Source organism: Penicillium roqueforti, assembly GCF_015533775.1.
Source record: "Penicillium roqueforti strain LCP96 04111 chromosome Unknown scaffold_05, whole genome shotgun sequence".
Classification (NCBI taxonomy): domain Eukaryota; kingdom Fungi; phylum Ascomycota; class Eurotiomycetes; order Eurotiales; family Aspergillaceae; genus Penicillium; species Penicillium roqueforti.
The window spans coordinates 560014-585404 of record NW_024067569.1 but is presented as its reverse complement, the minus strand read 5'-3'; the positions used below and the strand labels follow the sequence as shown (position 1 = coordinate 585404).

Here is a 25391-nt window from a genome sequence, read left to right as displayed (position 1 = left end):
CACCAAACAATTAATTTCCACAAGTGAGAGTTTTTCCTATTCATCCAATGAGAATCAAACTCCAAGGGAAACCACATTAATCACGCATTGTTCAAGCCTTCATACGGTACCTATACAATTGGCACTCGAAGCCAATCTTCTTAGGCTCACCCGAAGAAAGCAAGTCAAGAAGTCCGCGTTTCTCCAGGTCTTGGCAGAGTTCCTTTTTCAACAGAAATTCCTTTCTATTCCCTTCCTCCCTGTGTCCCACTCTGCTACTTCCTTCCGCTTCAGTTCCTTCGTTCAAGAAACGATTCGTGTCCAAAGCTAGATCAGAGACTTTGCCATATTTGTTATGCCAACATTTGTCGATGATATCGTCAATCCGTGGATTGCCATTCAATTCCGGAAACTCCATGTTCTGTAGCAAATCCACGGTCTTAGGACCATGTTCGTAGGGGTCCTCGGTAAGACAGCGATCTCTGTAAACCTCAAATCCGTAGTTGATATAATAGTATAAAGAACCGAGGGCGAACTGCTCTGTCCGCGAGCCAAGGGAGCCGGAACTTCCACAAATGCCTTCATCCGGTTCGTTGCTATTAAGGAATCTGCCATATGGACCTATACAAGCTTCGTGATCCATTCCGATTTTCGCCGTGTAATCAAAGTCGGATAATTTGAGTCGGTCTCGATTAAGTAGAATATTTTCAGGCCGTAGATCACCGTGAGCGAGGTTGAGAGATTCCAGGAAAGCGACGGCTTGAGCGAGATCGTTTATCCATTCCTTTCGTAGGGATAGCGGTTCCAACTTTTCCACTTTAGTAACCACCATATTTTGTCGGTTCCAAGTATGGTTATCCTGTATTCTAGAAAATAGCGACCTGTCTATTATAAGTGGTTAGAAGATAAACCTATCAGCTAGTGATAAAGGTCACACCTCTCATGTACTCGAGGAAGATGCCTTTGTCTGAAATATGAAAACATTGCACGATAAAGGGGCAAGGCGGATTTTGTGAGAATATGCGGTATATCTCGACCTCTTTGCTGAATTGTTCCCTTTCCTCTTCTCCTGACTGCGGGACCTTGACCGCAATGCGAGGGTCAACCTCGTAAACGAAAGAGATGCCTCCTTTCCAGATCCAGTGGACACTAGGGAATTGGTCTTTTATATTCATGACGAAAATATAATGTGTAATTTGACTGTTTGGAGAGCAGGACAGAAGCAAGTGTTTCCTGTGATTCAAGGGGAGGTGAGCAGAGGGGAAAAGCAGGGCCAGGCACAGCTGAATCATGAACCAATGATGATGACTCCCGCTTTCCATAGGCCCAGCCCTGTCTAATTGTAATTGAGGCGGATGCGCTGGCTAGTGTTATCGTTACGAATCAGAAGTCTGGAACATCCCTGAGCTCCTGCCCTAAATGGCGTAGCAGCGGTCATGCCCCTGTAAATTGTTGGGATTCTATCAACACGAACTACCGGCATTTAGGCTTAGTACTTTTGATACAACTTTGCTTTCTCTGCGCTCATGTTTGCACTCAGCATGACTGCATAGATCACTTATTTCCTTTCGCCCGAGAGAAACAGTTTATTTAACTATTGAAATGGAAAGCGAGTACAACATACGAAGTATACGGATATAGGCTCAGTTTCCAGGGGTTTGCAATATCAAGTTTTATACATACTATTCAATTTACAACAATCCCACCAAAACATATACTATGTAGACTTAGACTTTATATCTACAGATTCCAAAAGAGTATAACAACAGAATTACAGTATGAGTTCTAGGACGACTGAATTCTGGGCATATACAAACGTCTTGTCGTGATGCTCTCAAAGTTCCGCTTCATCCATCTTCAACAAACCTTTCTGCCACCACTTCTCCTCCTCTTCCACGGCCGCTATCCGACTCTTTGCCTGCCGAAATCCATGTCCCTCTCCATGGAAAATCACCAACTTAGGATGACGACCAGCCTTTTTCATCATTTCGACCATTTCCTCTGCTTGGTTCATAGGAACGACCGTATCCTGGTCTCCTTGAAGCAATAACAGTGGCGCAGTAATCTTATCCGCTTTGTAACAGGGACTGCGTTCGCGGAAAATGCGGTTTTTCTCGGCTTCATCCGCATCAGGATCGAACAACAGGGCGAATGCGTAATGGCTCTCGAACTTGTGAGTATCCTCACAGAGCGCCTTGACATTGCCGATTCCGTACAGAGAATTGCCACCGGCAAACAGGTTAGGGTAGTCACAAAGAGCTTGGAGTACGATGTATCCGCCCGCACTTTGGCCGCGAACACCGACTCCGTTGGGGTCAATTCGGCCAGACGATGCCAGGTATGACACACAACTAGCAGCATCTGCTGTGTCGAGGATTCCTAATAACTTAAGTCAGCATTGGAGGGATTGAATGAATCCATGAGAAGAGTGAATTCTCACCCCATTGTCCATTCAGGATATCCCGGTATGCTCTGCCATATCCGGAGCTACCTCCGTAATTTACCCAGACAACAGCATAGCCTCGGGAAGTCCAGTATTGGTCCGTGATATTTAGGCCAGTTCCGGTTTGCGATGTTGGTCCGCCATGGACGCAGACGATCAAAGGCGGCAGCGCTCCAGAAGGTGCTTGATAATCTGGGTTCTGAGGTGGGTAGAAGATGGCATGTGCCACTCCTTCCAAGCTCTTACCGTGGACTCTTGGAAAAGATAGATGCTCTGGCTTGGAAACAAGAGAACTTGGCATGGGGAGCTCGGAAGCTACCCTGAGTGGAGTGAGCTTGACGGTATCGGCGATGTCCAATGTGAAGACAGTGCTGAAGCTTGTTTCACTGGAACCAAGAAGGGCGATTTTTGTGTCTGAGAGGGGGTTATCTGCCAAAATAACCGTGTCCGTCACTGGCACATTCAGGTCTTGCCAGGTATCATTCGACAGATCTATCAGAATGAAGCTCCATCGAGCATTCTTGTTGTACGACGCGATCATTAGAGTTGGAGTCAAACACACGTATGTGCAGCTGTCAAAATGTAGGTCAGTCATCAAACCAGCTGCCTCCTGGGGTCAAGACTCAACGTACTTTCCTAGACGCCAGTCTGGCTGCGAAAATTCTACCTCTTCCAGGCCATGCAGGGCCACACGCTGGCTTTCCAGAGTGTCAAAGTTGAACCGATAGAACTGCCAATACCCCGAAACATCGCTCGTGAAGTACAACGTGTTATCAAGGCCCCATCGTGGCTGGCTGACACTTTCTTTCTTAGGCACACCATGCACATGGTGAACGTCTGTGACCTCACCATTGTTCCACTTAGCAACATACAGGCGAGCTCCTGTCCAAGGCATATCTGGATGAGACCACTGGGTCCAGCATATCTTGCTGCCATCGGGGGAAAACTGAGCAGCACTGTAGAAGTCGTCGCCGGAGGCGACATTGACTATCTTTTTGGACTGCACGTGTACCGCGACGAGTCGGTTCCGAACTTCCGCCGGCAAGGGCTTGGAGTGGTCCTCTTCGATCGCCAAGAGCCATCCCGAGTCCGCCTGACTATCTGACAAAGAGCCTATAGCAGAGGTGCATGCATAGCGGAGATCAGTGCCTGTCGTGGTAAGCTGTTCAACAAGACCGGTGGAGGGATCGAGTTTGTGCAAATCCTGTGTCTCCCGATCAGAAAAGACGACCTGTCCGTTGAAGGCGATCATCGATGCGCCGCCATATTCATGAACTTTGGTGCGAGCGTCATATCTATTGGACTTTCATTAGAGCTGGGTTCATACATGGCTAGATCTAGTATGTACTTGGCCGGTAAGATATCGCGTCCTTCAAGGCCAGAGTATTCAACGACGCAGCCTCGTCCCTGCTCTCCGGGTCGACCCTCGATGACAAAAACCTTTCCGTTAGATGTCTAAAGGCGCCGTTAAAATTTTGGGCATGAGCGAAATTGAGGTTTATTGAACATACCGCGATGGATTCAAACTGAACACCGCTAGCGCCAAGCAATGCAGAGCTGATTGGGCTCTTCCATTGGCCGAACGGAGCTGTGACTGGAGTAGCCATGGATATTCTAGCAATAGATAACTTATTCGTCGGATTGATCGAGTTGATAGTCCTGTTGGGAAAGTATAATGGTATAGGTGTTGTCAGCGTTGTGAGGCGATGGTGGAAAACAGACAGTCTACCCCGCATAGCCTGCAACATAGTGAGGCTGGCTGAAAGTTCAGCTGAGATTCAATTGAAAACGACCAGTAATCAATAATGCAGGTCTCTAGTTCAAATCTTCTTTTAGGCATTCACAAATAACTCTCGAATACATGTCTTTATACCTACAACATATATTTTCCAATATTGTTGCCTGAGGCCTCTAAACCCTGCCTTATCAGCTTATCGTTTCCACTTTCAACGCGAAACAACGCGACTGAAACCACATTTCGCGACTCCATGCGATGCGGGCATGATCAAATTAGTTATTCCACAATGCCACAATGATTTCCACACCGTCTTCCTCCACGCGTCCTCCTCCGACCTCTCCGCAGGTCACTGCCTCGGTCGTGAAATTTCGCTGCCTGTACACTCACGACTTACGCCGCAAGTCCAAACGATGGCACGACGGACACTTACGATACCATAAACACAACAAACGTGTTATGGTATACGATGACCAGGGTAATTTTATCGGTGACCACCACTGGCGATCCACCGATGAAGTACAAGATGGCGACGAAATGGAGCTGGACAAGGGCGTCCTGATTGAGGTGACCGAGAACATGGGCACGACTGAGACTGATATCACAACACTGTACGAAAAAAAGAAATCAAGCCAGGGCTCGCCGCCGGCCAGAGACCCGCGTTCCCCCTCTACCTACACGCCTTCCGCCTCCGTACCTCTTCGCGGTTCCCAGTCATTTCGCTCACTTTACGATTTGCTGGGCATTAAAAAGACTCCGATTGGGCATTTGATCTCCCCGCACGAGGAAAGGAATCCTCCGCAACCAGCCTCCAGCATTCAGGAACCCGAAAGAGCACCGAAGCGACGGAAGACATCCTCGGTGGTGAATCGAGGCGAGCAACGCTCGCGTGTGGGTGAGGTGATCGATTTAACCGATTCAACCGATTCAGTTCAGGGACTCTCTGAGAGGGAAAGGCCGAAACAACCGAAAAAGCCACATAGAGCTGGGGGTGATTCTACGGCTGATGCAGCACTCCCGGTAAATCGTGAGCAGAGGTCGAAACCAACTCGGCCACAGAGACCCAATCCTCCTTCGTTCTCAAGCGCCTCCGCTTCAACTGCATCTGAACCGATCTCCAGTCTACCAACAACCGAAGAATTATTCCGTACACCCGCCAAGGGTTTCCAACCTGCAAGGTCACTAGGCAATAAATCGAAAGATGACCCGCCACCTATTCAACCGCCAAGGCCCCGAGGCCCCTCCACAAGTTCCCTTCCCACTGTAACCCCAGAAACTGAAATACCGAGGCCACGGGAGACCTTGCGCGTGGAGCAGCCATCAATCAGCCGCGAAAATCGATCAAGAGCTCTGTCACGTCCCATCCCACCACAGAGGTCTGACCCTCCGGCGGCTTCGAGGAGCTCTCTCACAAGCGCACCCAAACCGTCGTCTGCTAGATCTACACCACAGACGCCGGTGCGTGCAGTCAGCAATTATGTGAACCCTATCGAACCTGTGTGTAATCAAGCTTCAATCAACGTTCCAGCATCAGTCAACATTCCACCTCCAGCCAATGTTCCACCTACAGTCAACATACCATCTCCAGCAAATATTTCATCTTCAGCCAACATTCCACTTCCAGCCAATGTTTTACCCACAGTCAACGTACCATCTCCAGTCAACATCTCATCTTCAACGAGCATGCCGCCTCCATCACGTCCATCATCGACACTACGCTCTGGGGCACCTACATCCTCCCTACGCATGGGAGTCGGGAAGCCACGCAGGAAACTGATGTACAGTGCTCTATTGCCGGGCGCTTCACGAACTCCATCGCCAGCGACCTCAGATACATCTCCTGGTAGTGCAAGTGAGCCCGCTACAAATACCCCAGAGCAACAGTTAGTACGGTACCCACCCATTAACCAAAATTGTGATACTGATTCTGTGCAGACTGGCCGCCGTTCCAGGTGATTCTTCGATATCAAACGAAGAGTTTATGCCCTCAAGCTCGACACAATTTATCTTCGACGAGATGATAGATGGATCAGGGTTCAAATCGCCCTCCACAATCAAAAGCCTAACCGGGAAAAGATCTCTGAATTCACCCTTGCGCAAGTCGATGTCCGACCCGATTGAATCGACTACCCGCCAGGTTCGAGCAGGAGGACCATTACACGCGGCTAACAAGGAAAACGAGCCCAGAGAGCAAGGCCCTTGGACATCCGAGGCCTTGGATTTGTTTGACTTCTGGCCTGCTGGACGACCAAAACCAAACGAATGAATTACGTACTGTGGCTCGGTTTGAGAGCTGGGCATGAGGTTCTAAGCAACAATGAGTAGGGTTCAAACCAGATTGACAACACAAAGACAAGAGCCTTCCAAGGTTCTTGTGCCTCACGATGTCTACCGTCTTATGGGAAGCAATCACCAAGTCGCCGAAACCGTTGTTCTCGAAAACTCAGTGAGTTTTCCGTAGTGTTCCTGCGAGGGATAACTACTTTTCAAGATGCCAATCACAAGTGCACACCTTGCGAAAACAGTGCTTGCAATTCGTGTCGGGGAAACCCATGCATTCATATCCACAGACTTCCTTCCCCGCCTCTCTCCCCAATCCGTCAGGGCTTATGATTTAGAATGCTTCTCTTCATGAAGCTTTATGTTATCTGTTTGTCCGAAACAAGCCTTCGAGACCCAGAACGACCTCGATGCTCTTATTGAAACAAGAGAAATATGATAGAACAAAGATACCCATTTAACATTGATGAAAAATAAATCTATACCTAACGCACACCAACTCATCGAACTTAAATCCCCTTCTTAACCAAAACCCCAGAAATATAAGGCATAGCCGACCACTCAAAGCTCCTCTCCAACTCCACCCTCTCCCACCCCCCATCCCCATCAGCCGCAGCCCTCAAAACGGCTTCAGTATCCCTATCCAGACAACAATCCCCAATAAACCAACTCCACCCAAGAACCCCATACAAACCCTGCACAACCCGCCCAACAACCGACCCCTTCGCTCGGCGCCACGGGTTAACAACATGCTCGGTCACAAGCAACCGCCCACCAGGCCTAAGCAATCCATACAACTCCCGCACAGTCCTCTCCATCTCCGGCACGGAGCACAGCACACGCACGCACAGGATCGTGTCGAAGATTCCCGCGCGCGCGTCGGCGTCGTACGCGTCCACGACGCCCGTGCCTGTCGCTCGCAGGGCGGGGATCAGTTCGCGCGCTGCTACGCCTGTCGGCACGATGTGGTACTTGGCGGAGATGTTCTCTGCTAATGCTTTTGCGCGGATCGAGGAGTGCAGGCTTTTGCAGGGCTCGGCGCCGTAGAGCGCTGTTATTGAGGGTGAGGTTAGTAGGGGCATTTGGGTGCCGGTGCCTGGGCCGATGTCAAGCACTATCCCTGAGGCGGTGCGGAGGATTGGGGGGATTAGGGCTGAGGAGCCGACTGGCTCGGGGATTTCTTGGTTGTTTGGGTCGGAGCTCATTTGGCGGGAGGCTGTTGATGGTGGTTTGGTTAGGAGTTGTGTTTTATGTGTCTTTATGTATTCTTTATAGGACGTTACGTCTTGCGGTTTTTCTCGTTCATCTTGTAGAGATTTCTAAGAGCAAGAAGCTCCCCTCTGGGTTTGTTGATGTGTGGCTGGGACTCACTGGTGAACTCGATCCAGAATCTTCCGAATGCTTCATCGCGAAGTCTCTGGGTCTGGGTAATTGGGGCGAAGAGCTGGCCGTTTTTGAAGACTGCTTCGGCGCAGACTCGAATGTAGTCTGTATTGCAGTTAGTAATGTGTAAGTTTATATCAGATGAGATATTGGTGCTGATGTGCGGAGAATGTCCAACAATATACCAGACAAATACAGGGAGATTCCCAAAAGAAGAAAAGACGATACGAAAAGGAATACAGCATAAAGTAAATACAAGCAGAGTGCGGATTGAGAGCACATCGATCGGCGTCCAATTCCATAATTGATATCATAGCCATTCGGCATCAGTTCGACGGCTGTACTTACGCGACATCGCCCAAGTAAGGATATATGCTGGCTCGAACATTCCGAGCATTCGCCCGACGAACGGTGGGGGGCTTTCGGTTGACATTGTAGTCAGAGATGTTCGAAACCCGATTTCGCCAACTGCAATGGATGCTAAGAGGAGAAATTACAAGAAAAGGTTTATATAGTTAGCGGAAATGCCCCACGTGACTGGGGAGCTTTGTGGGGTCGGCGATAAAGTCACATACTTAGCTGACTAGGGCTGTGGTCTGAAGATGACCAATGAATGAATGACAATGGCGTGATTATTCCGATAGATAATTATAATCTCACGATCATACATCTTACGAGATGAAAAGTAATCAGGCTTAATCCAACAAAATTGAACATAGACTAGTATCTAGCATCCTGGATTGGTGCAAATTGCACAAGTACTCAACAGATGCTCCGGAAGAAAGAGCGGTGCCTATCAGTACAAAGACGACGGCATGTAGTGGTCACAAGGATTATCACATAAAAGGAGATTATAAGGAAATAGCAGACTCAGATTGGGAGAAACGTTCCAGAACGGAATGATTGAACGAAGGACAGAGACAGAACAGACACAGTAGGAGAATTGAGATCTGTAGAGAGCAAAAAAAGAAAAAGATCGTATGTGAGAGAAAGCGGAGGAAGTTAGGTGAACCTATTCAGGGGGTCGGAGCGAAGAGTCCAGAATCACCAATGAGTACATGAGTCTCGGTTTGAGGTATGAGGGATTCCACGCTCGTGTGAAAGAAGTTAGGTTGGAGACACTATTAGAAGGGTTGCTGGTTGGACAAGAGACAAAATAAAAGGAGACTCGTCGTCATTATCTTTATAAGTGACTCGAGTCCGGGTTGAGGACCTGCCCACAAACCCTACGAACAAATGCCAATCTCATTGGATGTTCAGCGATGGTGGGGTGAGTGCATGCGGTTGACCCTCGGGCTGTACCGACTGGTGCGAGCAAGGGAGCCAACGTCGTGTTTTCCGTCGCAACAGGCACGGACATTTTCAAGCCGGTCTTGCTCCTGGGTTTCGATCACTTGTCTCAGATCATCGGCACTTTCTTGGCCATGAAGAATTTCATCGTTGATACTGGGAGATTGACCGTGCCGTACCTTCAGACTTGCGATGGATCCCCGAATCGAACTTGAGATGGTGCTGAGTCTTGACGAAGAGCGTTGGCGATCATCGGGAACTTGCAACGACGAGTTTGGCACGGGTGAGCTGAGCGCCGGTGATGCACGGCCACCGAGAGTCCCGGAAGATCGCATGGACATCGCCGAGGCCGCTCTCCGCTGTTGCTTGGATGCATGACGAGCGGTGCGGCTATTGTAAGATGAGAACGACAGTCGTGCGTTCTGACGAGAGCTAGACCGGAAGCTTGGGGGGTTGAACTCGTTGATGTCGTCAAGGGATACGCTGTTATTGTCCTCACAGGTGTCGTTGGTCTCCCTTAGAAGGAGGTAAGACAACGCATTGAACCACGTCTCATGCCTCTGGCTCGTTGTAGCCGTAAAGCGAACTCGTCGGCCAGGACTGACAACCTCCAAGCTCCTGCAGTGAAGACCCGGAGGATAGGGGTTGTCGTCGGCAACCACTCGAACAGCCTCAATGGGCACACTCTTGGTACGGAGCTCAGTCTTTCCGGCAGTTTGTGGGTCCTGCGTACTCCAATACAGAGTTCGGGTATACGGGTGAACCCAGAAGTATCGTCGGTGCCGTGTTGTGGACATATCCGACGAGCCGGTCTTGCGAGTGTATTTCCAAAGGAATTCACCAATCATGGTCTGAGTAATCGCCTGGATCATGCGCGGATCCGTATTAGGTCCATAGCCCTGAGGCATGGGGCCAACCTGAGGGGCCATATTGAAACGCTCCTCGAGCTCAGACGCAAAAGACGAGACTGAGGATCGTCGAGACATCTGGCTTTGACTTCCTCTCCTCATTCTGGCCTGGGATGAACCGGTTCTTGAAGAGCTTGCCCGCGCAGCGTGTTCGCTTGGCGTAAGTGGGCGCTGGGAGTTCATGCGGTAGGCAGAGGCAGGTGCCAAAGGAGGCCCCATGACAGACGTAGGGGATGGCGGAGCCACGTCGATGGACTTCTTCTCGGCTGCTGTGATAGCTTCCCGGTGATCGAAGGGTAGTGGAGGATGGCTGGCACCAGATGTCTGACTGGCTGAACTGTGGGGCCGGCGGTAACTTGGCGTTGTTGGTTTCGCAGCCTGAATTTGCGAAAGGCGAGGTCGCGTCGGAGCCTTGGGTGGTACATGTGGAGTTGTGATACTTGCAGTGACTGAGGCAATCTCCCGTGAGCTGTCCGTCACCTGACTGTCGGAAGACAGCGGGCGTGCGGACACGCGATCCATCAGGATTTGATCTATCTGTTTAGAGGACAGGATAGTCTGGGATCCTTGGTCCATGCTCACTGAACTAGGTTGCTGTCTAACAGAGCGAGGTAGGGCGTTGCCAGAGATATCGTTCAAGGCCAGTCCAGCACCAGCGAGCTGATCACTATTAGCTGTGCTAGGGCGGCTACGAGTAGCGCCAACAGGCTGCTCTCCGGGGACCATGATAGCGGCCCCAGCCTTTGACTCTGTCGGCTCTGTTTGAGTAGATAAATCTGCCACCGCAGGGATGACAAATGGCATAGACTTCGCTGGATGAGTTTCCACAGAGCGCACGGAGGAGAATGAGAATTCCGGCGTAGGGACAAGGCGGGGCTTTGGAACAATAGGCTTCGTATATGCTGGATCGAGGCAAGAGATCGTCAAGTTCGGTACTTCGCGCTCACGTTCAACGTGTTTGATAACATCGACGTATTGAATGACAGGTGGCTCGGGTTCAGGAACAGTTGCTTCGACTGGCGTAGTAGATTGAGTGGTGATCGAAGAGAAAGTCAATTCGGGCACCTCACGCTCACGCTCGACGTGCTTGATAACATCAACGTATTCAATTACAGGCTCTGCTTTGGCGATAGTTGCCTGCACAGGGGCAGTGGACTGGTTGTTGATGGAAGAGAACGTCAACTCAGGCACTTCGCGCTCGCGCTCAACGTGCTTTATAACGTCGACGTATTCGATAATCGGCTCCGCCTTGGCAAGTGTTGCGTGTACAGGCGCAGTGGACTGAGTGGTGATAGAAGAGAAGCTTGCCTCTGGCACTTCGCGCTCACGTTCAACGTGCTTAATGACATCAACGTATTGAATGACTGGCGGCTGCGGTTCGGGAACAGTTGCTTGGACTGGCTCGGTGGTTTGAGCAGTGATAGAGGAGAAGGTCAATTCAGGCACCTCAGGCTCACGTTCGACGTACGTGACGATAGGCTCCGGCACAGCAAGAGTTGCCTGGACAGGGACAGTCGTTTGATTATTAATGGAAGAGAAGCCCAACTCGGGGATCTCGCGCTCGCGCTCGACGTGCTTGATTACGTCGACGTATTTTATGACGGGTTCAGGCTCAGGAACAGTTGCCTGGATTGCCTGGACAGGTATCGTTGACTCAGCGGCGACAGAAGAGAAGCTCAACTCTGGTACTTCACGCTCGCGTTCAACGTGCTTGATCACATCAACGTACTTGACAACAGGCTCCGGCACAGCAAGAGTTGCCTGAACAGGGACAGTGGAATGATTATTAATGGAAGATAATGTCAACTCGGGGATCTCGCGCTCGCGCTCGACGTATTTGATGACGGGTTCTGGTTCCGCAACGGTTGCTTGGATAGGTACTGTCGACTGAGCGGCGACAGACGACAAGCTCAATTCTGGAACTTCACGCTCGCGTTCAACCTCTTTAATTACATCGACGTACTTGATGATAGGCTCTGGCACAGCAACTGTTGCTTGGACAGGGGAGGTTGATTGAGTGGTGATGGAGGAGAATGTCAGCTCGGGCACCTCCGGCTCGCGTTCCACGTATTTGATAACCTCGACATGCTTGATGATTGGCTCAGGCACGAGAACCGTTGGTTGAATGGGATGAGATGTTTGTGATGAAATTGAAGATATCGTCATCTCCGACACTTCCGGTGCGGGCAGGACATGCTTCACCGGTGCGGTGGTGCCCCCGGTGATGTATGCGACACTCAGATCAGGCCGTTTAGGTGCGGAAGGCGTGGTCTCTTGGGAAGAAACGTGCGCTATGCCCATTTCGGGTAGATCGGGTTGAGCGTTGACATCGTCCTGCTGGTCTTGAACCGAACGATCGCCCACAAGCATGTTTTGCGGGGTAGAAACATTCGATGGGTCATCGGATGAGGGCTTGAGTGGAGTCGCCTTTGTTTCCTCGCCGATCTCCCGGTCTGTTTGAGTTGCGTCGGGTGCAAGAGCATGCGGCAGAGCAGCTCCTGCAGCAATACCGACAGCTCCAGCAACAATGCTAGTACTGATAGACGTGGGCTCCCAAGGTTCAGTCATAACACCAGAATCCACCATTGCGGGCTTAGGTAGTGCATCCAGCATTGCATCTGAGGGTCTGCGTGAGCCCGATGCAGGCTCCATGCGGGGTGTCGAAGCCTGGGAGTTTACTTCGTCATCATCAATGTCCTCGAGCTCTCCAAGTTCGGCAAAGAGGCTCTGGCCCTCTTGAGCTAATGGCAGTGGCGCAAAGCTGGGTGCTGCGGATTCGCGTGAACTCGAAGGTCGACTGGTTGATGCGAATGTGGCCTCTCCAGATGGACGAATACGTCTCACGCTACGTTTAGACTTAACACGGGGTCTGGAGGCATTCCTCTGGCTCGGAGAGTCGAACACTTTATCATACTCTTCCTCATCGGAAGATGCGGAAGCAGTGCTGTTATATGAGTTGCGGTTGCGAGCTTTGGCCAGGAGCAGGGGAGAAGGCACTCGGCGGCGAGGAGTGGTCTGTACGTTTTCTGTCTCGGTAAGATCTGCCGAATCGCTGCTGTCATCCGCCATGCTTTCGACACCAGTCTGGAATGCTTCGCTCTCAGTTGCGGTTGCCACCTCATTCGCTGTTTCAAATCCATCTTCCGCCTCGGTGGCTGTATGGTAGACGTCGCTAGGTTCATCAGGAGACTGCGAGCGAGAGCGGCCCCTAGTGGATAACGCCTTGGTGTGGGTCTCGGTAGGACTGATTTGGCCCGCATTGTCTTCCCAATCGGTGTCATTAAGCTCAACAACTGATTTCTCTTTGCGGCCTGCGCCCAAAAGATCTGGGCGGGGAGGCTTTCGGGACGGCTCCGTCTTCGTCTTCTGGCGTTTGCTGGTTGCGTTTACCGTAGTGCTCTCACGGCGGCGTTGCTCAACTTCATCCCGAGCCTCTTGCAGCATGCGCTTGAGCTCAATCTTTTCGGTCTTCTCGCGATGAATTGTGCTCTTAAGACTCTGGATCATGCGATGAGCATGGCCGAGCGAGCTCTTCAATGTTTCCGATTCAAGATGGCCATGGCGAGGGGTGAACTTGTTGGGGGACGGTGGCGGAGAGCTTTCAGGTGTGATCTGCTCGGGCTCATTGTCCTCGTCGTCATATGCAATATCCCTCGAGTTCTGGTTTTCATAGTCTCGGAGCCTCATGGCAACGGCCTTGGCGAGTTCTTGATTTTGAGAAGTCATTTCTAAGAGCTTCTTTTGGAGCGCGGCCTTTTCCGCATCGCCAGAAGTCAGGTTCCTCCGCAAGAGGTGGATTTCCGCATCATTTGCCTTCTGCGTGAGGATTTGATCCTCAAGCAGCCTCGCATTGGTCTGCCTTAGCTCCTCCAGCTCTCGTTCCGCGGCGTTCTTTTCCGAATTCGACAATGTGATGGTAGTGTTGAGCCGTTGTTCACGTTCCGCGGCCTCCCTTGCAGCTGCCATAAACTCATGTGCTTGAGTCTCCAGCGCCCAGTTCTCGTCCTTGTAGCGTTGCTCACTGTCGTCGAGCGCCCGGATCCTTTGTTCATAACCCTCTGCCTCCAACTCAAGTCTGGACTTTTCCAAATTGACAAACTTGAGTGTCTCATCTCGTTCTGCGAGAAGAGCTTGCAGTTGGCGGACCTGGGCCAAAAGTGAAGTGGAGATCTCAGTCGCAAATTCGATATCGTGGACACGGTTCGACGGTTGATTGCGCTGCTTGCGGGATGGAACGCTGACTTTGCTAGGGGAGTTTGTGGCTTGACTGGCGAACAAAGCGGAATTTAAGGGTGACTATCAGAACTCGATGTTAGTTCGGTTAGAGTTAGATGTAAACCCAGGCAGTACCTTTTGATCGAAAGATAGCGTTCCAAGTTGAGCATCCTCCGGGCCTCCGGCAAGACGTTTGGGTCCTAAAAACGCTCGTGCTGACTCCAAGCCGATCTCATTGTACTCCTTTTCCAAATCTGCCAGTTTGCGTCGCAGTTCCGGGCCCATCTCTCCCTCATTCTGCTCCTGCTCAACCTCCTTCAACTGCTCCGAGAGCTGCCGTTGCTGATCGATAAGGGCCGTTCCTAGCCTTGAGGCCTCCTCCAGACGGCGCTCCGTCTCCGCCAAGTGGGCCTCGAGGGCCCGTTTAGCTTGTGCTGGTGAAGACGCATTCAGGCTGTATAACTGACTGTCAAAGGGCGAGTATCGATTGGAGTCGCGACGAGCAGTTGGCCTTCCGGAATTCGCAACGAAGGGGTCGTCCATGGACGCAAATGGCCCGATGGCCTCAGCGTTGGATGTGGTCATTATGTGGGAATCAGGGGCCTCGAACGGCATCTGAATCCTCTTAATGCCGAGGACACAGTTGCCGTTGAGATATCAGGGACTCGCGGCTTGATCGTTGTTATGATTCTAGGCCGCGGGCATTATCCGAATCGCCGCACTCTGTCAAAGTTGTCGCAAGACGCTTTCCGTGGAGGTCTCTGCCGAGCCGACCAGCGACCAAAGGTTGTTCAGGGATTCGGGATTAACACGCTGATGTTGATGCGATAGTCGTCGAACGGTACGCTGTTGAAAGATGTGGAAGGGAAGAGGGGGGAAGCCCACACGATTAAAAATAACAAACACCGACCTTCGGACGAATCAGTGAGCTCCCAGTGAGATTGGCCAGATACACGCGCGCAGAGATGCAACTAACCACAACAAAGTGCTCGGGATCTGCAGGACCTTTGGAATGGGCCCCGGTCTGAATAAACGAAAGACTAAGAGACAAAGGGAAAACAGAAGGATAGCTATCTAAAAAATGAAGGGAAAAGAAGGAAAGGGAGCGTAGGGAGTGATTTGACAGGTCGAGTTTGGATGACTCGGCGGGGGAGAAAAGGGAAGAGAGTACGGAGTAGAGTGAACGTGGTATTGTTATTTGCCAATTATTGGCGCCGGCGTTTGAGATTCACGATCGATGATCACCCCATACGGAGAGATCAATCTACGATACTAGGCTATCTTGTTTTCCCTGAAGGGACCTTTGGAATTTACTATGAAACTGTAAAAACATATGAAACGCTGATTCGACAGGTTCCTGCGTGTGTTTGGCTGCCATTTTGCTATCAAACGCGTCCCAAAGTAAGGGGGGTGTTTGTCTTGTTTGCATCGGTGTGCTTAGTCATTTCATCGCCTCGACTTTGGAAATGCGCCGCATCTTTACAACCTTTGCATCTGACACGATTGCTTGATATACTCGACTGACCTTCACCAATATACAACACACGATGAGCGAAGAAACAGAAGTCGCAGACGCTGTCCCCCAAGTCGCTTTCAAGAAACGCTCCAAGGGCAAAGCCAACTTTCGCAAGAAGCCCGCGACGCCACCTCCAGCTTCCGACTCCGATTCCGACTTTATATCATCAGATGACGAAGAAGGGCGGCGAATCAAGAGGCGACGCAAGAATGCAGCTGTCACCGCATCATCGACAAATGCGACAAGGAAACAGCACACAGACGGACCTACAGCAGCGGTTCCGGCTCCATTAACCTCGAGCAACGATGCCACCAAAGCTTCCGACTGGTACGATGAGAACTTGAGCGAGAAGAACCTATTGGGCACAACCCGGGCAAAACCAGCCCCCTCTACCTCACAGCTAGACGGAAGCTACAAGGGCGCCGCCAACTATCAATCTTTCATCCAGAAGAACCCCGATGCACCGGGGAAATTCGGTCCTGTCAAAGCTGCGACCAATGTTAGGACTATTACAGTCACGGATTATGCCCCCGATGTGTGCAAGGATTGGAAACAAACTGGCTACGTGAGTCACCCTCGCCTGTATCTATATGAATCGAGACTAACCATTTGAATTCAGTGTGGCTTTGGAGACAGTTGTAAATATCTCCATTCTCGCGAGGCATACAAGGCAGGATGGGAACTGGATCGAGACTGGGAAGTCAACACCAAGGGCAAGCAATTAACCGGGCGAGTGATTTCCCAGCGAAAAGGTGCGGGCAAAATCGACGCAGAAGATGATGAAGATGATGAGGATGAATTGCTAGAGAGCATCCCATTCGCCTGTCTCATCTGCGTGAAGCCTTATCAAGAACCTATCATCACCAAATGTGGGCACTACTTCTGTGAAGCCTGTGCCCTACAGCGGTACCGGAAGACTCCCTCGTGTGCTGCGTGCGGCGAGGGGACTGGAGGTGTCTTTAACGTTGCAAAAAAGTTGAATACTCTGCTGAACAAAAAGCGAGAACGTGCGCGCAGGATTCGAGAAGAGGCGATTGCAAAGGGGGAGGAGGTCAGCGATGAAGAGGGTGATGATAGTGATTAGTCTCTGTATAGCATAATATTAACACAAAAGCAGCTGGACTGCCACCTTCTCATTGCATATTCTATTACAACGCAACTGGAAAACCAGTTGATCGTAATAATGCGTCGTAACATCTCTCCGTCCATGCATATCATTTCTGGGGCTAATGTGGCAAAAGTGGAGGTCAAGGTATATAGTGTATGTTGTACCATGTACAGTACTGTGTGCCAAGGCTTCACCATTCATCATAGAGACAGTACGACAATACGCTGGTCAACGTAATCAAGGAATAATGCCGACCACGCGGCATGCGACGCAACCCTAACGCGGACATATTCCGTAGTTCCACGGCAATAAAACCGCGGGCCTTTTGAATGGCTCACGTTCCCCGCTAAGTTGAGACTTGTCAGTGCCAAGTGCAGTCTAGTTATGGTGCGATACAATACTCCGTACATACAATCACTTGCATTCCATCAGATGCCCCTCGGGATATTCCTTCCCATTTTACATGATCTCACTACATTGCGGAGTATCCATCTCTGATCTCAGAGGTCTTACAAGCCATATTGCAATCCACTTGATCAAGATGTGGGCCGTCACAGCCACAGAAATAAGAACCCGCATATTAGGGCCCTGAATCTTTCAGGGTCCATTAATATATGACGGTATTATTCAAGATTAATATTATTCGACTATATTCGACTAATTCGACTATGCTTCCATGTTCCCCAAGTAGGCTGTGCATCGACAAAAAGGATCAATGGAGCCGACCACTAAAGGTTATTCCGGCCAATTTAAAATCGACTGCAACCGAGCCCCACTGTCTTAGTCTGTAAGTAATAATAGTCTGGGCGCCTTAGTTCCTTAGTATACGGTCTATGCCCAAACTGGAAAAAGCCTGCTAAATCGTCGACGCCACGTGCTCTTCCGGACAGAAAAACGCGTTATCAGGGTGGATGCAGAGGGTGCAATAATACCGAGAATGGAAATGTGTACGGAGATTCGTAAGATCAACTGTTAAGCCTTTCGTTCCGTCCATGGCTCAAGCGTAAACTCGTCAAAAAGGGGTTAAGCGTAGGTCCAAGCCAAGCTTTTTGGTTTCTCCCCAAACGACCAAAAACCGAAACCAAAAACCCAAACGCCCCTTGGCATCAGACTAAAGGCGGCTCAGGGGAGTCAAACGCCCCCCGGTGGCCAATGATATGGCCATGACATCTAAACGGGGTAAGTCCAAGGAGAAGCTCCCCTCTTCGGTTCTATTTGACTTTAAATCTTTTCCTTTTTGTACGGGGTAATCTTTCGTTTCCATTTCATCTGCCTTGACTAGTCCCCTTCTCTTTCCTTTATTATTCCGCGCCTTCATTTTGGATCATTTTTGCCTTCAGGGGTGGTATTTCGGAATAATCACTCCTTCTACTCCTTCTACTCCTTCTACTCCTATTTCGCATCATTATCATACATCGGGTACATATCAATGGCTTAGTAGTGAATCCTCTACCTCAAGTCACACTTACTACCTCTCCACAGAGGGACTTTTAATATCTTCATTCATTATGAAAGGCGGATTCCGTATCGCGGGGTTTTGCGTTACCTGCCTCATTCTATTCTCAATATATCTACTCGAAGCGCATCTACAAGACATCTGCAATCAATATCGCGCTGGCGCATATGTGATTCGTTGGCTAGATCGCCATGGCACTGCCCCAAGCCCACATGGCGAGATCACACCGGGTGATAAAGTGATTGTGATGGCCAAGCTGGAAGAAGAGAACACCGATTGGGTGAAAGACGAGCTTCCTGAGTGAGTGCTTCGATTTCGCACTTCGAAGACCCAACTAATTGGCTTGCTTTCCAAACAGCTGGCAACGGGCAATCTACACTGTCAACCCCTCACACGAGACACGGCTAAATCCTGATGTTCTGACAACTCCATTCAACAAAGGCCATGAAGCCATGGCCTACTTCACGTACATAATCGACTCCTACCACAATCTCCCCTCGACCATCGCCTTTCTCCACGCTCATCGCGCAGGCTTCCTCATGGCATGGCACGTCGATGCGCCACTCCACGATAACGTCATAGCCATGCGCAGTCTCCGGTCCGATTTCGTCCAGCAAAACGGCTATGTCAACCTTCGCTGCAATTGGAATCCCGGCTGCAGGGACGCCCATCGCTTCAATAGTCATGTCACCGACCAGGTCTGGTTGGATGTCTTCGACGGCACGAGTACGCCGCCCTTGAATACTTCCTCGTCCACGCAGCAGGAGTTCGCCGGCCAGATGTATCTTCGCAAGCCGGCCAAGATCGGTGCCGCATGCTGCGCGCAATTCGCTGTCTCGCGAAATCAGGTTCAGAGGCGTCCGATTGAGGATTATATCAAGTTCCGGCAATGGATTATCGACACGGAGCTTACTGACGCTTCGTCGGGGCGGGTTATGGAGTTCTTGTGGCATATAATTTTCGGCATGCAAGGGGTATAGTAAGTTATGGCTGGTCACATTTTGTTATAATGTTGAACTAACGTCTTTTGCAGTTGTCCCGATGAAGAATTATGTTATTGTCAAGTCTACGGACAGTGTTGATTCCGGTCTTGGCTTGAGCATTGACACCTCCCGGAATGGGATCTACATATCGTGGACCACGTGGCGTTGCACGTGGCATTACCTTCTCCCTACCACATCCCTTTTACGACAGTACAAACACCCGCTCACTTGAATTCGGTCACACATTTTGTCGCATAGAACTTGGAGTTTTCAGAAGTGCTTTTCTTATATATTAATTGCGTTCAAGCGTGGAGGATAAGGTTCCTTATGCACATACTCTATCACTTTTAATGATGGACTTGAAAATCAGAGTACATAAAATATATATTCTTACCATTGTCTTCTTCATTTCCTTGCATACATCTCATCCATCCAGACTTTATGGCCTTTACTACCAAAGTGACTCCATGCTCTAATATCATTGCAAACAACAAGACACTAATTACCAGAGACAGTCCGAATACACTGCTTTAGATATCCACCCACCCTCTGCACGTCATCAAGACAAGCAACAACACCAACATAACCATCAGGTCTAACCACCACCAATGCACCGTGTGCCGGATCCACACCATAGATACTATACGCATTATCCAAAGCCGACCCATCATAGAAACGCATCTCAGCCTGCTGCTTTACACACGCCGGCACATCCTTCCACTCAAAAGACCGATGCAGCCGGGGATGCAAAATAATCAGCTCAACAGTCGATTTCGGAAACTGCGCTTCAAGCAGAGCGACTTCTTCCAATGTCTGTACAGAAACACTTCTCCGATCAAGAAGGTCCGTTGATGTAAGACATAGAATGCGGAATCGGCCAGTAGAGGGGATATCTGCGGTGCTATCTGTTAGATATCATATAATATCAAATTCTGACCAAAAACTCCGAGTCCCATCGCATTGGCATACCATCATGGATATCCCGCTGCCACCCATCAGCATGCCGCAGCAATCGGACATTAAGCAATCTCCGGCCCGGTCTCAGGATGCCGGATATGTATTCCGTTCCTTGGATGGGGTTTGAACGCCTGCCCTCAACACCATTGTCTAGCTCGTCTCGGATAACTAGCATATTCTCCGGGTATTCCACGCCACACCCACTCGTAAAGCCATTTCCGAGCTTGAAAGCCTGTTGGAATTCTTCTTGTGTCAGTCCTTCGGTTGCGCCCATTTGCCCTGAGAACATGGTGGAGAACTTCCGGTCGAAGTCGATGAGCTGTTGGGCTATTTCGTGCCGTTCTGTCTGGTATGTCTCGAGTAACGGGGTTGGGCTGGGACCGCTTGGTTCTGGTGCAAGCCCGTTAATGTGGTATATAAGCTTCCAGGCTAGGTTGTAGGAGTCCATCATTGAGACGTTCATGCCTTGGCCAGCCTGGTGGATGGAAGTTAGTGATTTTGATGTGCTCGAGGAAGAGTTGCTGGGAGACTTACTTTCGGACTATGTGTATGGCAGGCTATACATGTGCTTCTGTTAGTTCGATGCTATGCACTCTCTTCGGGGCAAACTTACCGTCTCCAACAATGAAAACCCGTGCAACCCCCTTCGAATCATTGACGATAAACTCGGGCGAGACACGCTGGCCAATTTGATACGCAGCCCACCAGTCGACAGCATCCTCCTTAGCACAGAGAGAGTACGGCTTGATCGCATCAGCAGCTTGTTTCAGAATCCCCTCGAGGGTAATCTTACTTCTCCGCTGTCGAGCATCCCCAGACTTACCATCCTCTCCTCCATCCAGCATCTGATCCCCCTCTTCCACAACCCCCGGAACCTGAACATACAACCTCGTGAGATATTCACCGGTCGAAATTCTCTCTCTAGGAATAACCATAACAGAACCAGCTGGAGAATGAATCGCACACCGACGGCGAATATCCGGGAAATCCGTCTCAACAACCACATCAACCACACCCCAGATATGATCCAACGACTCCCCCTCCAGCGACAGCCCCATACACCGCCGCACAACCGAATGCGCCCCATCCGCACCAACAACATGCTTCGCGCGCACCGTCTTCCCAACCCGAACACCATTTACGATCGTCACCATACTAACCCGCACAGGGAACTCCGCGTCCCCATCCTCATCAATCCCAACATCCACAACCTCCGTATTCCTTAAAATCCCACGCTCAGAATACCTCATCAAATCCGTTTCCATGATACGCTCGACACGTCCCTGGTGGATGGTAGCCTCGTAGCGGAACCGCGCTGGCGGGATAATCTCCGGCACGACGGATGTGCGCTCGATCACTTTCTCTGGATCGGATGACGGGTTCCAGAATGCGAATTGCCACATTTGGCACGCTTCGTTCTCGATTTCGGTGGAGAGACCGAGGGTTTTGAGGACTTCTAGTGTGCGTGGCTGTAGGCCGTCTGCCTGGCCGGTTTTTTGAGTGCTTGGTTTTGTGTCTATGCTGAGGAGGGAGGTGGAGGTTAGGCCGTAGCGGGAGAGGAGGAGTGTTAGCATTAGGCCTGCTGGTCCGGCCTGTGTTTCTATATTAGGGATTTGTTTTTGTTTGGATGCTGGATGTTGGATGCTGTGTTGGTATCTGGGGTATTGTATTGGAGAGCACATACGCCAACCACGACTACTTCATATTTCTCTTCGTCTTTATCATCGCGCTTGAATGGGGGTGCTAGTCGGGGTAGTGGTGGTGCAAATGATGGTAGGACTCTCAAGTCCCGAGATGAGGAGGAATGCTCAGTAAAGACCGGCATTGCTTTTTGGGTGCTAGAAGCAGATCGTTCGAGAATCTTTAGTTATTGGAAGGGAGAAAATAGATAGTTATACTCATAAATCGGGTTTGATTTAGTTGGCCTGTTTTGCCTGTTCTTATGGGGTAGCCCCGCGATTCTCTTCGAGTGGGGGATCTTTATATCCGCGATTTGCGCAACAACTACTCCATACGCTTGTTTTGATTGGATCAAGCTGGCAGATAGTTTATTTTGAGAATTCGTCGGTAGGAGAGGGTGGCAGTTTGGATATATGTACAGCAGTAGCCATTTGGTTACATAGGTATACCATTCGGAATATCTCATACGTCCGCGAATAAGAGCATATAAACGGCCTTTCTTTCGTGGGACCATGTATGTGTCTAGTGAGATGCTCTTTTTTGGAGAATGTCTTGTTGCATGTATGGCATCTTTGGTCATTTAACGAAGACCTGGATATAACGAATATTTACTCGTGTCTCAATTGATTCATTTTAAATAAGTTTTACTGTAGTATGTACTCCGTAGGTGTTGATCATCAAGTCCGGAATTCCCCCATTTCCCCACAGTACGTACCCCACATCCATTTCGGGCATCAAATCTATGGTTCTTGGTGAAAGGCTATGCTTTCATTAGTTAATTACTAGAAGTATTTTGCAGCACCTTGGATAAAAATATTGATCTTTCGAAATGGCTCTGGCCATAAGTAAACAGGAAGTAAGATCATAACTCATTAATCGCGCCCAAATCGCAGCAACCCTGGATCCCACCAAGATGATCCTAAGCAAATCTGATCAGTGTTTAAAGCTTTTGCTCAAAATACTGCTCAACTCGCTCTACAAGATCTGCTTTCTTCCCTGCTGTGGCACGCCCATGCGAATGCAAGAACTCCTTCAGCACGACCATCGTAAGCTGAACGAGGTATTAGTTTGGTCAATTACCCGAGAGGATTCGAATGCTCACCTTGGAAACAGTGCCTTTGTCAAAGCACTTTTTTACTTCATCTTCCACTCCAGGGGCGCTGTCTTCAATCTTAACTCGCTTTGGTGGGTGGTCGCTAGCAGGCTCGGTCTTCGCACCTCGCTTTACCAGCGTGGAGGTGGCTGCTGAGCCGTCAAACATCTCGGAGGCCTGCAAGTTAAGTTCCTCCGCCCATTTAAGAATATAGTCGCCAGCGCGCTGTGGTGAAGCATACATTCGGTCAGTGCATTTCCGCAATTTCTAAGAGCATGGAAGCAGCAACCTTATGAACCTGTCGGTACTTGGGCACAGTCTTATCATCTGGTGATTCTGGGAAATCTTCGTCCAAGGCGATAGCCTGTAAGATACGATAGTGCCATTGAAGCGCTGCAACTTGGTCAGATCATTTCCAACAAATCACAGTAATGAGGCTCACAAGGGTTCGGATATTTTGAAGGGTCGTATATAGCCTTGGGAAGCTGCAATTGGCGAATAACATCCCGCATGGCATTATTCAATGCGTCCCCTGCTCGGTTAATCTTACTATCTGGATTTTGGCGCACATCATCTGCGAAAGGAAGCGCGATAATCCACATCCCAGGTGGAATTTTCTGCACGCCATTCTCGTCGATCTTTTCAGCTCCAGCAATCATAGCAGCTAAGACCGGTGAGGCATTTCTGCGGGGGATAAACCAAACCAAAGCCAGTTTCTCGGAATCGAGAAGTTTCTGGTGCAATGCAGAAAAGACCCGTGTGGAGCCAATGTAACCCTCTTCGGAGGGATAGATAAATGAGGGGTGTTTGACATTGGCCCAGAACGGCAGGGCTGACAAGGGCTTGAACCCAATAATACGGATCACAGGGTCACCGAAGTTCCTTAGCGCCTGTTGTTCTTCAATGCTGAATGAAACCTGCTCACCGCCGAACTTGTATGCCTTTCGAATGCTAGACTTATCGATCTCCTGTCCGGTCTCGTCGGACATTAGAGTTGTGACACCTTGAGCAATCTGAGCAGTCTCGCCCCCTTGCCATATGAAGCAACTCCTGGCAGGCTCTTGCTTTTTGAGCAGCAAATATCCATTGACGGATATCTTGAAATCAGGTCCGATCTCAAGTGGCACATTTGAGAACAGCGATCGGCGGGGTACGGATCTCGAGTTGATGCTAGACAATAGAGAATTAAGCAATGTGAGTCCGTCACCTTTACCAGTCGATGCGTTGGTGTCCGGCTGTAGGTATGCCGGGGCATCACCATCACTGGGCGATGTTTTGTAGATGATGTCCTGCTGATTGTGAGTATACCGCTATACAATTAGGCTAATAACCTACATCGTAGAATTTAGAGGTGTCGAATTCGTGATCTGATTGAGAGATGGGAAACAACTCGATATTGACACCAAGATCGTACAAGTCCCTTGCGCGAACTGTTGCGGCGGACCGCATTGCCTTATTGTCTGCGTGGGGATTATCGTTGTCAGTCACGACAAACAGTCGTCGAGATGAGAAGTTTGGAGCCTTCGAGGTAAAGATCTGGTTTGCGCAGAACAGCATATTGGCCATTGAAACTGGCTCCTTCGATGGTTCCAAGATCTGCCGTACGTCATCGTCACCATCTGCTGGAGATGTGAGGGACCGTAAGTGCTTGACTTCCTGGGCTGATGGAACATCAAGATCCGTGTACAGATAACAGTGGGGATATGACAGATCTTCTTGGTCGTCCTCATTTTCATCATAGAACTTGGATAATTTCGTTCCGTAGAGCAGAACGCCAATCATATCATGAGGGTTGGAGACGATGCGCTGTTGCATCAGATGGTATGCACACTTCAAGGCTGCAGACGCGGGTGATTCGTCGCCATGTTTCTTAGGATCAGGTGATGGACGAGGCGTGAGCATCGAGCTGCTGATGTCTATGGCAAACAACACCGCATCTTTGACTGATTTGAAGCTCTATGTAGGCAACAGTCAACATCGGTAACTATATCTCCGGCTTTTGATACTCACGGTCTGGTCGAGCTCTTCGTCCTCGTAATTATCCTCCTCGCGCGTGTAGTAATCTTCAGCCATGGTTGTTACAAATATGAGCTTGACAGATTGGAAAGATCAAAAGGTGTAAATTAATCAAATCTAAAATATCATCGAGACGCGCTCTCTGACGCGGACAACACGAAAGTCAGGTGACGCTGATGCCTGAAGCTGGTGACATTCTCCGACGGTGATTGGCCACGGCCGGTGGGCGGCGAAAGCTACATAACCAAAACCGGATTCAACAAATCCGAGGTCCAACATAAGCTGGAATTGTCAATTCCTCCTCAATTAATACCTTCAGACTACTTTCTTTTGTCTATTCCAAAATATA

General features: G+C 49.9%; 10 protein-coding genes across 10 annotated transcripts; 4 read left to right on the top strand and 6 right to left on the bottom strand.

The window, feature by feature from the left end:
• Positions 1–91: 91 nt before the first annotated feature.
• LCP9604111_3404 (uncharacterized protein) lies at positions 92–1154 on the bottom strand (the record flags this gene model as incomplete). The annotated part of the gene is made up of 2 exons (XM_039070989.1): positions 92–864; positions 917–1154. The coding sequence occupies 2 exons, from the start codon at positions 1152–1154 to the stop codon at positions 92–94; spliced, it is 1011 nt and encodes a 336-aa protein (XP_038930671.1).
• A 659-nt stretch (positions 1155–1813) lies between these two features.
• Positions 1814–4029, bottom strand: LCP9604111_3403 (S9 family peptidase; the record flags this gene model as incomplete). The annotated part of the gene is made up of 5 exons (XM_039070988.1): positions 1814–2358; positions 2420–2994; positions 3055–3717; positions 3771–3877; positions 3934–4029. The coding sequence occupies 5 exons, from the start codon at positions 4027–4029 to the stop codon at positions 1814–1816; spliced, it is 1986 nt and encodes a 661-aa protein (XP_038930670.1).
• Positions 4030–4454: 425 nt separating this feature from the next.
• On the top strand, positions 4455–6423 carry LCP9604111_3402 (DNA helicase ZGRF1-like domain-containing protein; the record flags this gene model as incomplete). Its single annotated transcript, XM_039070987.1, has 2 exons — positions 4455–6040; positions 6093–6423. The coding sequence occupies 2 exons, from the start codon at positions 4455–4457 to the stop codon at positions 6421–6423; spliced, it is 1917 nt and encodes a 638-aa protein (XP_038930669.1).
• Positions 6424–6946: 523 nt separating this feature from the next.
• On the bottom strand, positions 6947–8253 carry LCP9604111_3401 (class I SAM-dependent methyltransferase; the record flags this gene model as incomplete). The annotated part of the gene is made up of 3 exons (XM_039070986.1): positions 6947–7653; positions 7809–7925; positions 8169–8253. 3 exons carry the CDS (start codon positions 8251–8253, stop codon positions 6947–6949), a joined length of 909 nt encoding a protein of 302 aa, XP_038930668.1.
• Positions 8254–9076: 823 nt separating this feature from the next.
• LCP9604111_3400 (putative nuclear migration protein (ApsA)) lies at positions 9077–14818 on the bottom strand (the record flags this gene model as incomplete). The annotated part of the gene is made up of 2 exons (XM_039070985.1): positions 9077–14314; positions 14369–14818. The coding sequence occupies 2 exons, from the start codon at positions 14816–14818 to the stop codon at positions 9077–9079; spliced, it is 5688 nt and encodes a 1895-aa protein (XP_038930667.1).
• A 99-nt stretch (positions 14819–14917) lies between these two features.
• LCP9604111_3399 (uncharacterized protein) lies at positions 14918–15261 on the top strand (the record flags this gene model as incomplete). Its single annotated transcript, XM_039070982.1, has 3 exons — positions 14918–15019; positions 15065–15157; positions 15220–15261. The coding sequence occupies 3 exons, from the start codon at positions 14918–14920 to the stop codon at positions 15259–15261; spliced, it is 237 nt and encodes a 78-aa protein (XP_038930666.1).
• A 519-nt stretch (positions 15262–15780) lies between these two features.
• LCP9604111_3398 (U2-type spliceosomal complex subunit CWC24) lies at positions 15781–16833 on the top strand (the record flags this gene model as incomplete). Its single annotated transcript, XM_039070981.1, has 2 exons — positions 15781–16314; positions 16369–16833. 2 exons carry the CDS (start codon positions 15781–15783, stop codon positions 16831–16833), a joined length of 999 nt encoding a protein of 332 aa, XP_038930665.1.
• Positions 16834–18365: 1532 nt separating this feature from the next.
• LCP9604111_3397 (DUF3431 domain-containing protein) lies at positions 18366–19358 on the top strand (the record flags this gene model as incomplete). Its single annotated transcript, XM_039070980.1, has 3 exons — positions 18366–18613; positions 18672–19287; positions 19347–19358. The coding sequence occupies 3 exons, from the start codon at positions 18366–18368 to the stop codon at positions 19356–19358; spliced, it is 876 nt and encodes a 291-aa protein (XP_038930664.1).
• A 436-nt stretch (positions 19359–19794) lies between these two features.
• Positions 19795–22078, bottom strand: LCP9604111_3396 (putative phenol monooxygenase; the record flags this gene model as incomplete). The annotated part of the gene is made up of 5 exons (XM_039070979.1): positions 19795–20189; positions 20266–20728; positions 20788–20810; positions 20867–21845; positions 21938–22078. 5 exons carry the CDS (start codon positions 22076–22078, stop codon positions 19795–19797), a joined length of 2001 nt encoding a protein of 666 aa, XP_038930663.1.
• Positions 22079–22873: 795 nt separating this feature from the next.
• On the bottom strand, positions 22874–25099 carry akuA (uncharacterized protein; the record flags this gene model as incomplete). The annotated part of the gene is made up of 6 exons (XM_039070978.1): positions 22874–22984; positions 23036–23251; positions 23316–23419; positions 23469–24315; positions 24362–24982; positions 25037–25099. 6 exons carry the CDS (start codon positions 25097–25099, stop codon positions 22874–22876), a joined length of 1962 nt encoding a protein of 653 aa, XP_038930662.1.
• Positions 25100–25391: the final 292 nt, after the last annotated feature.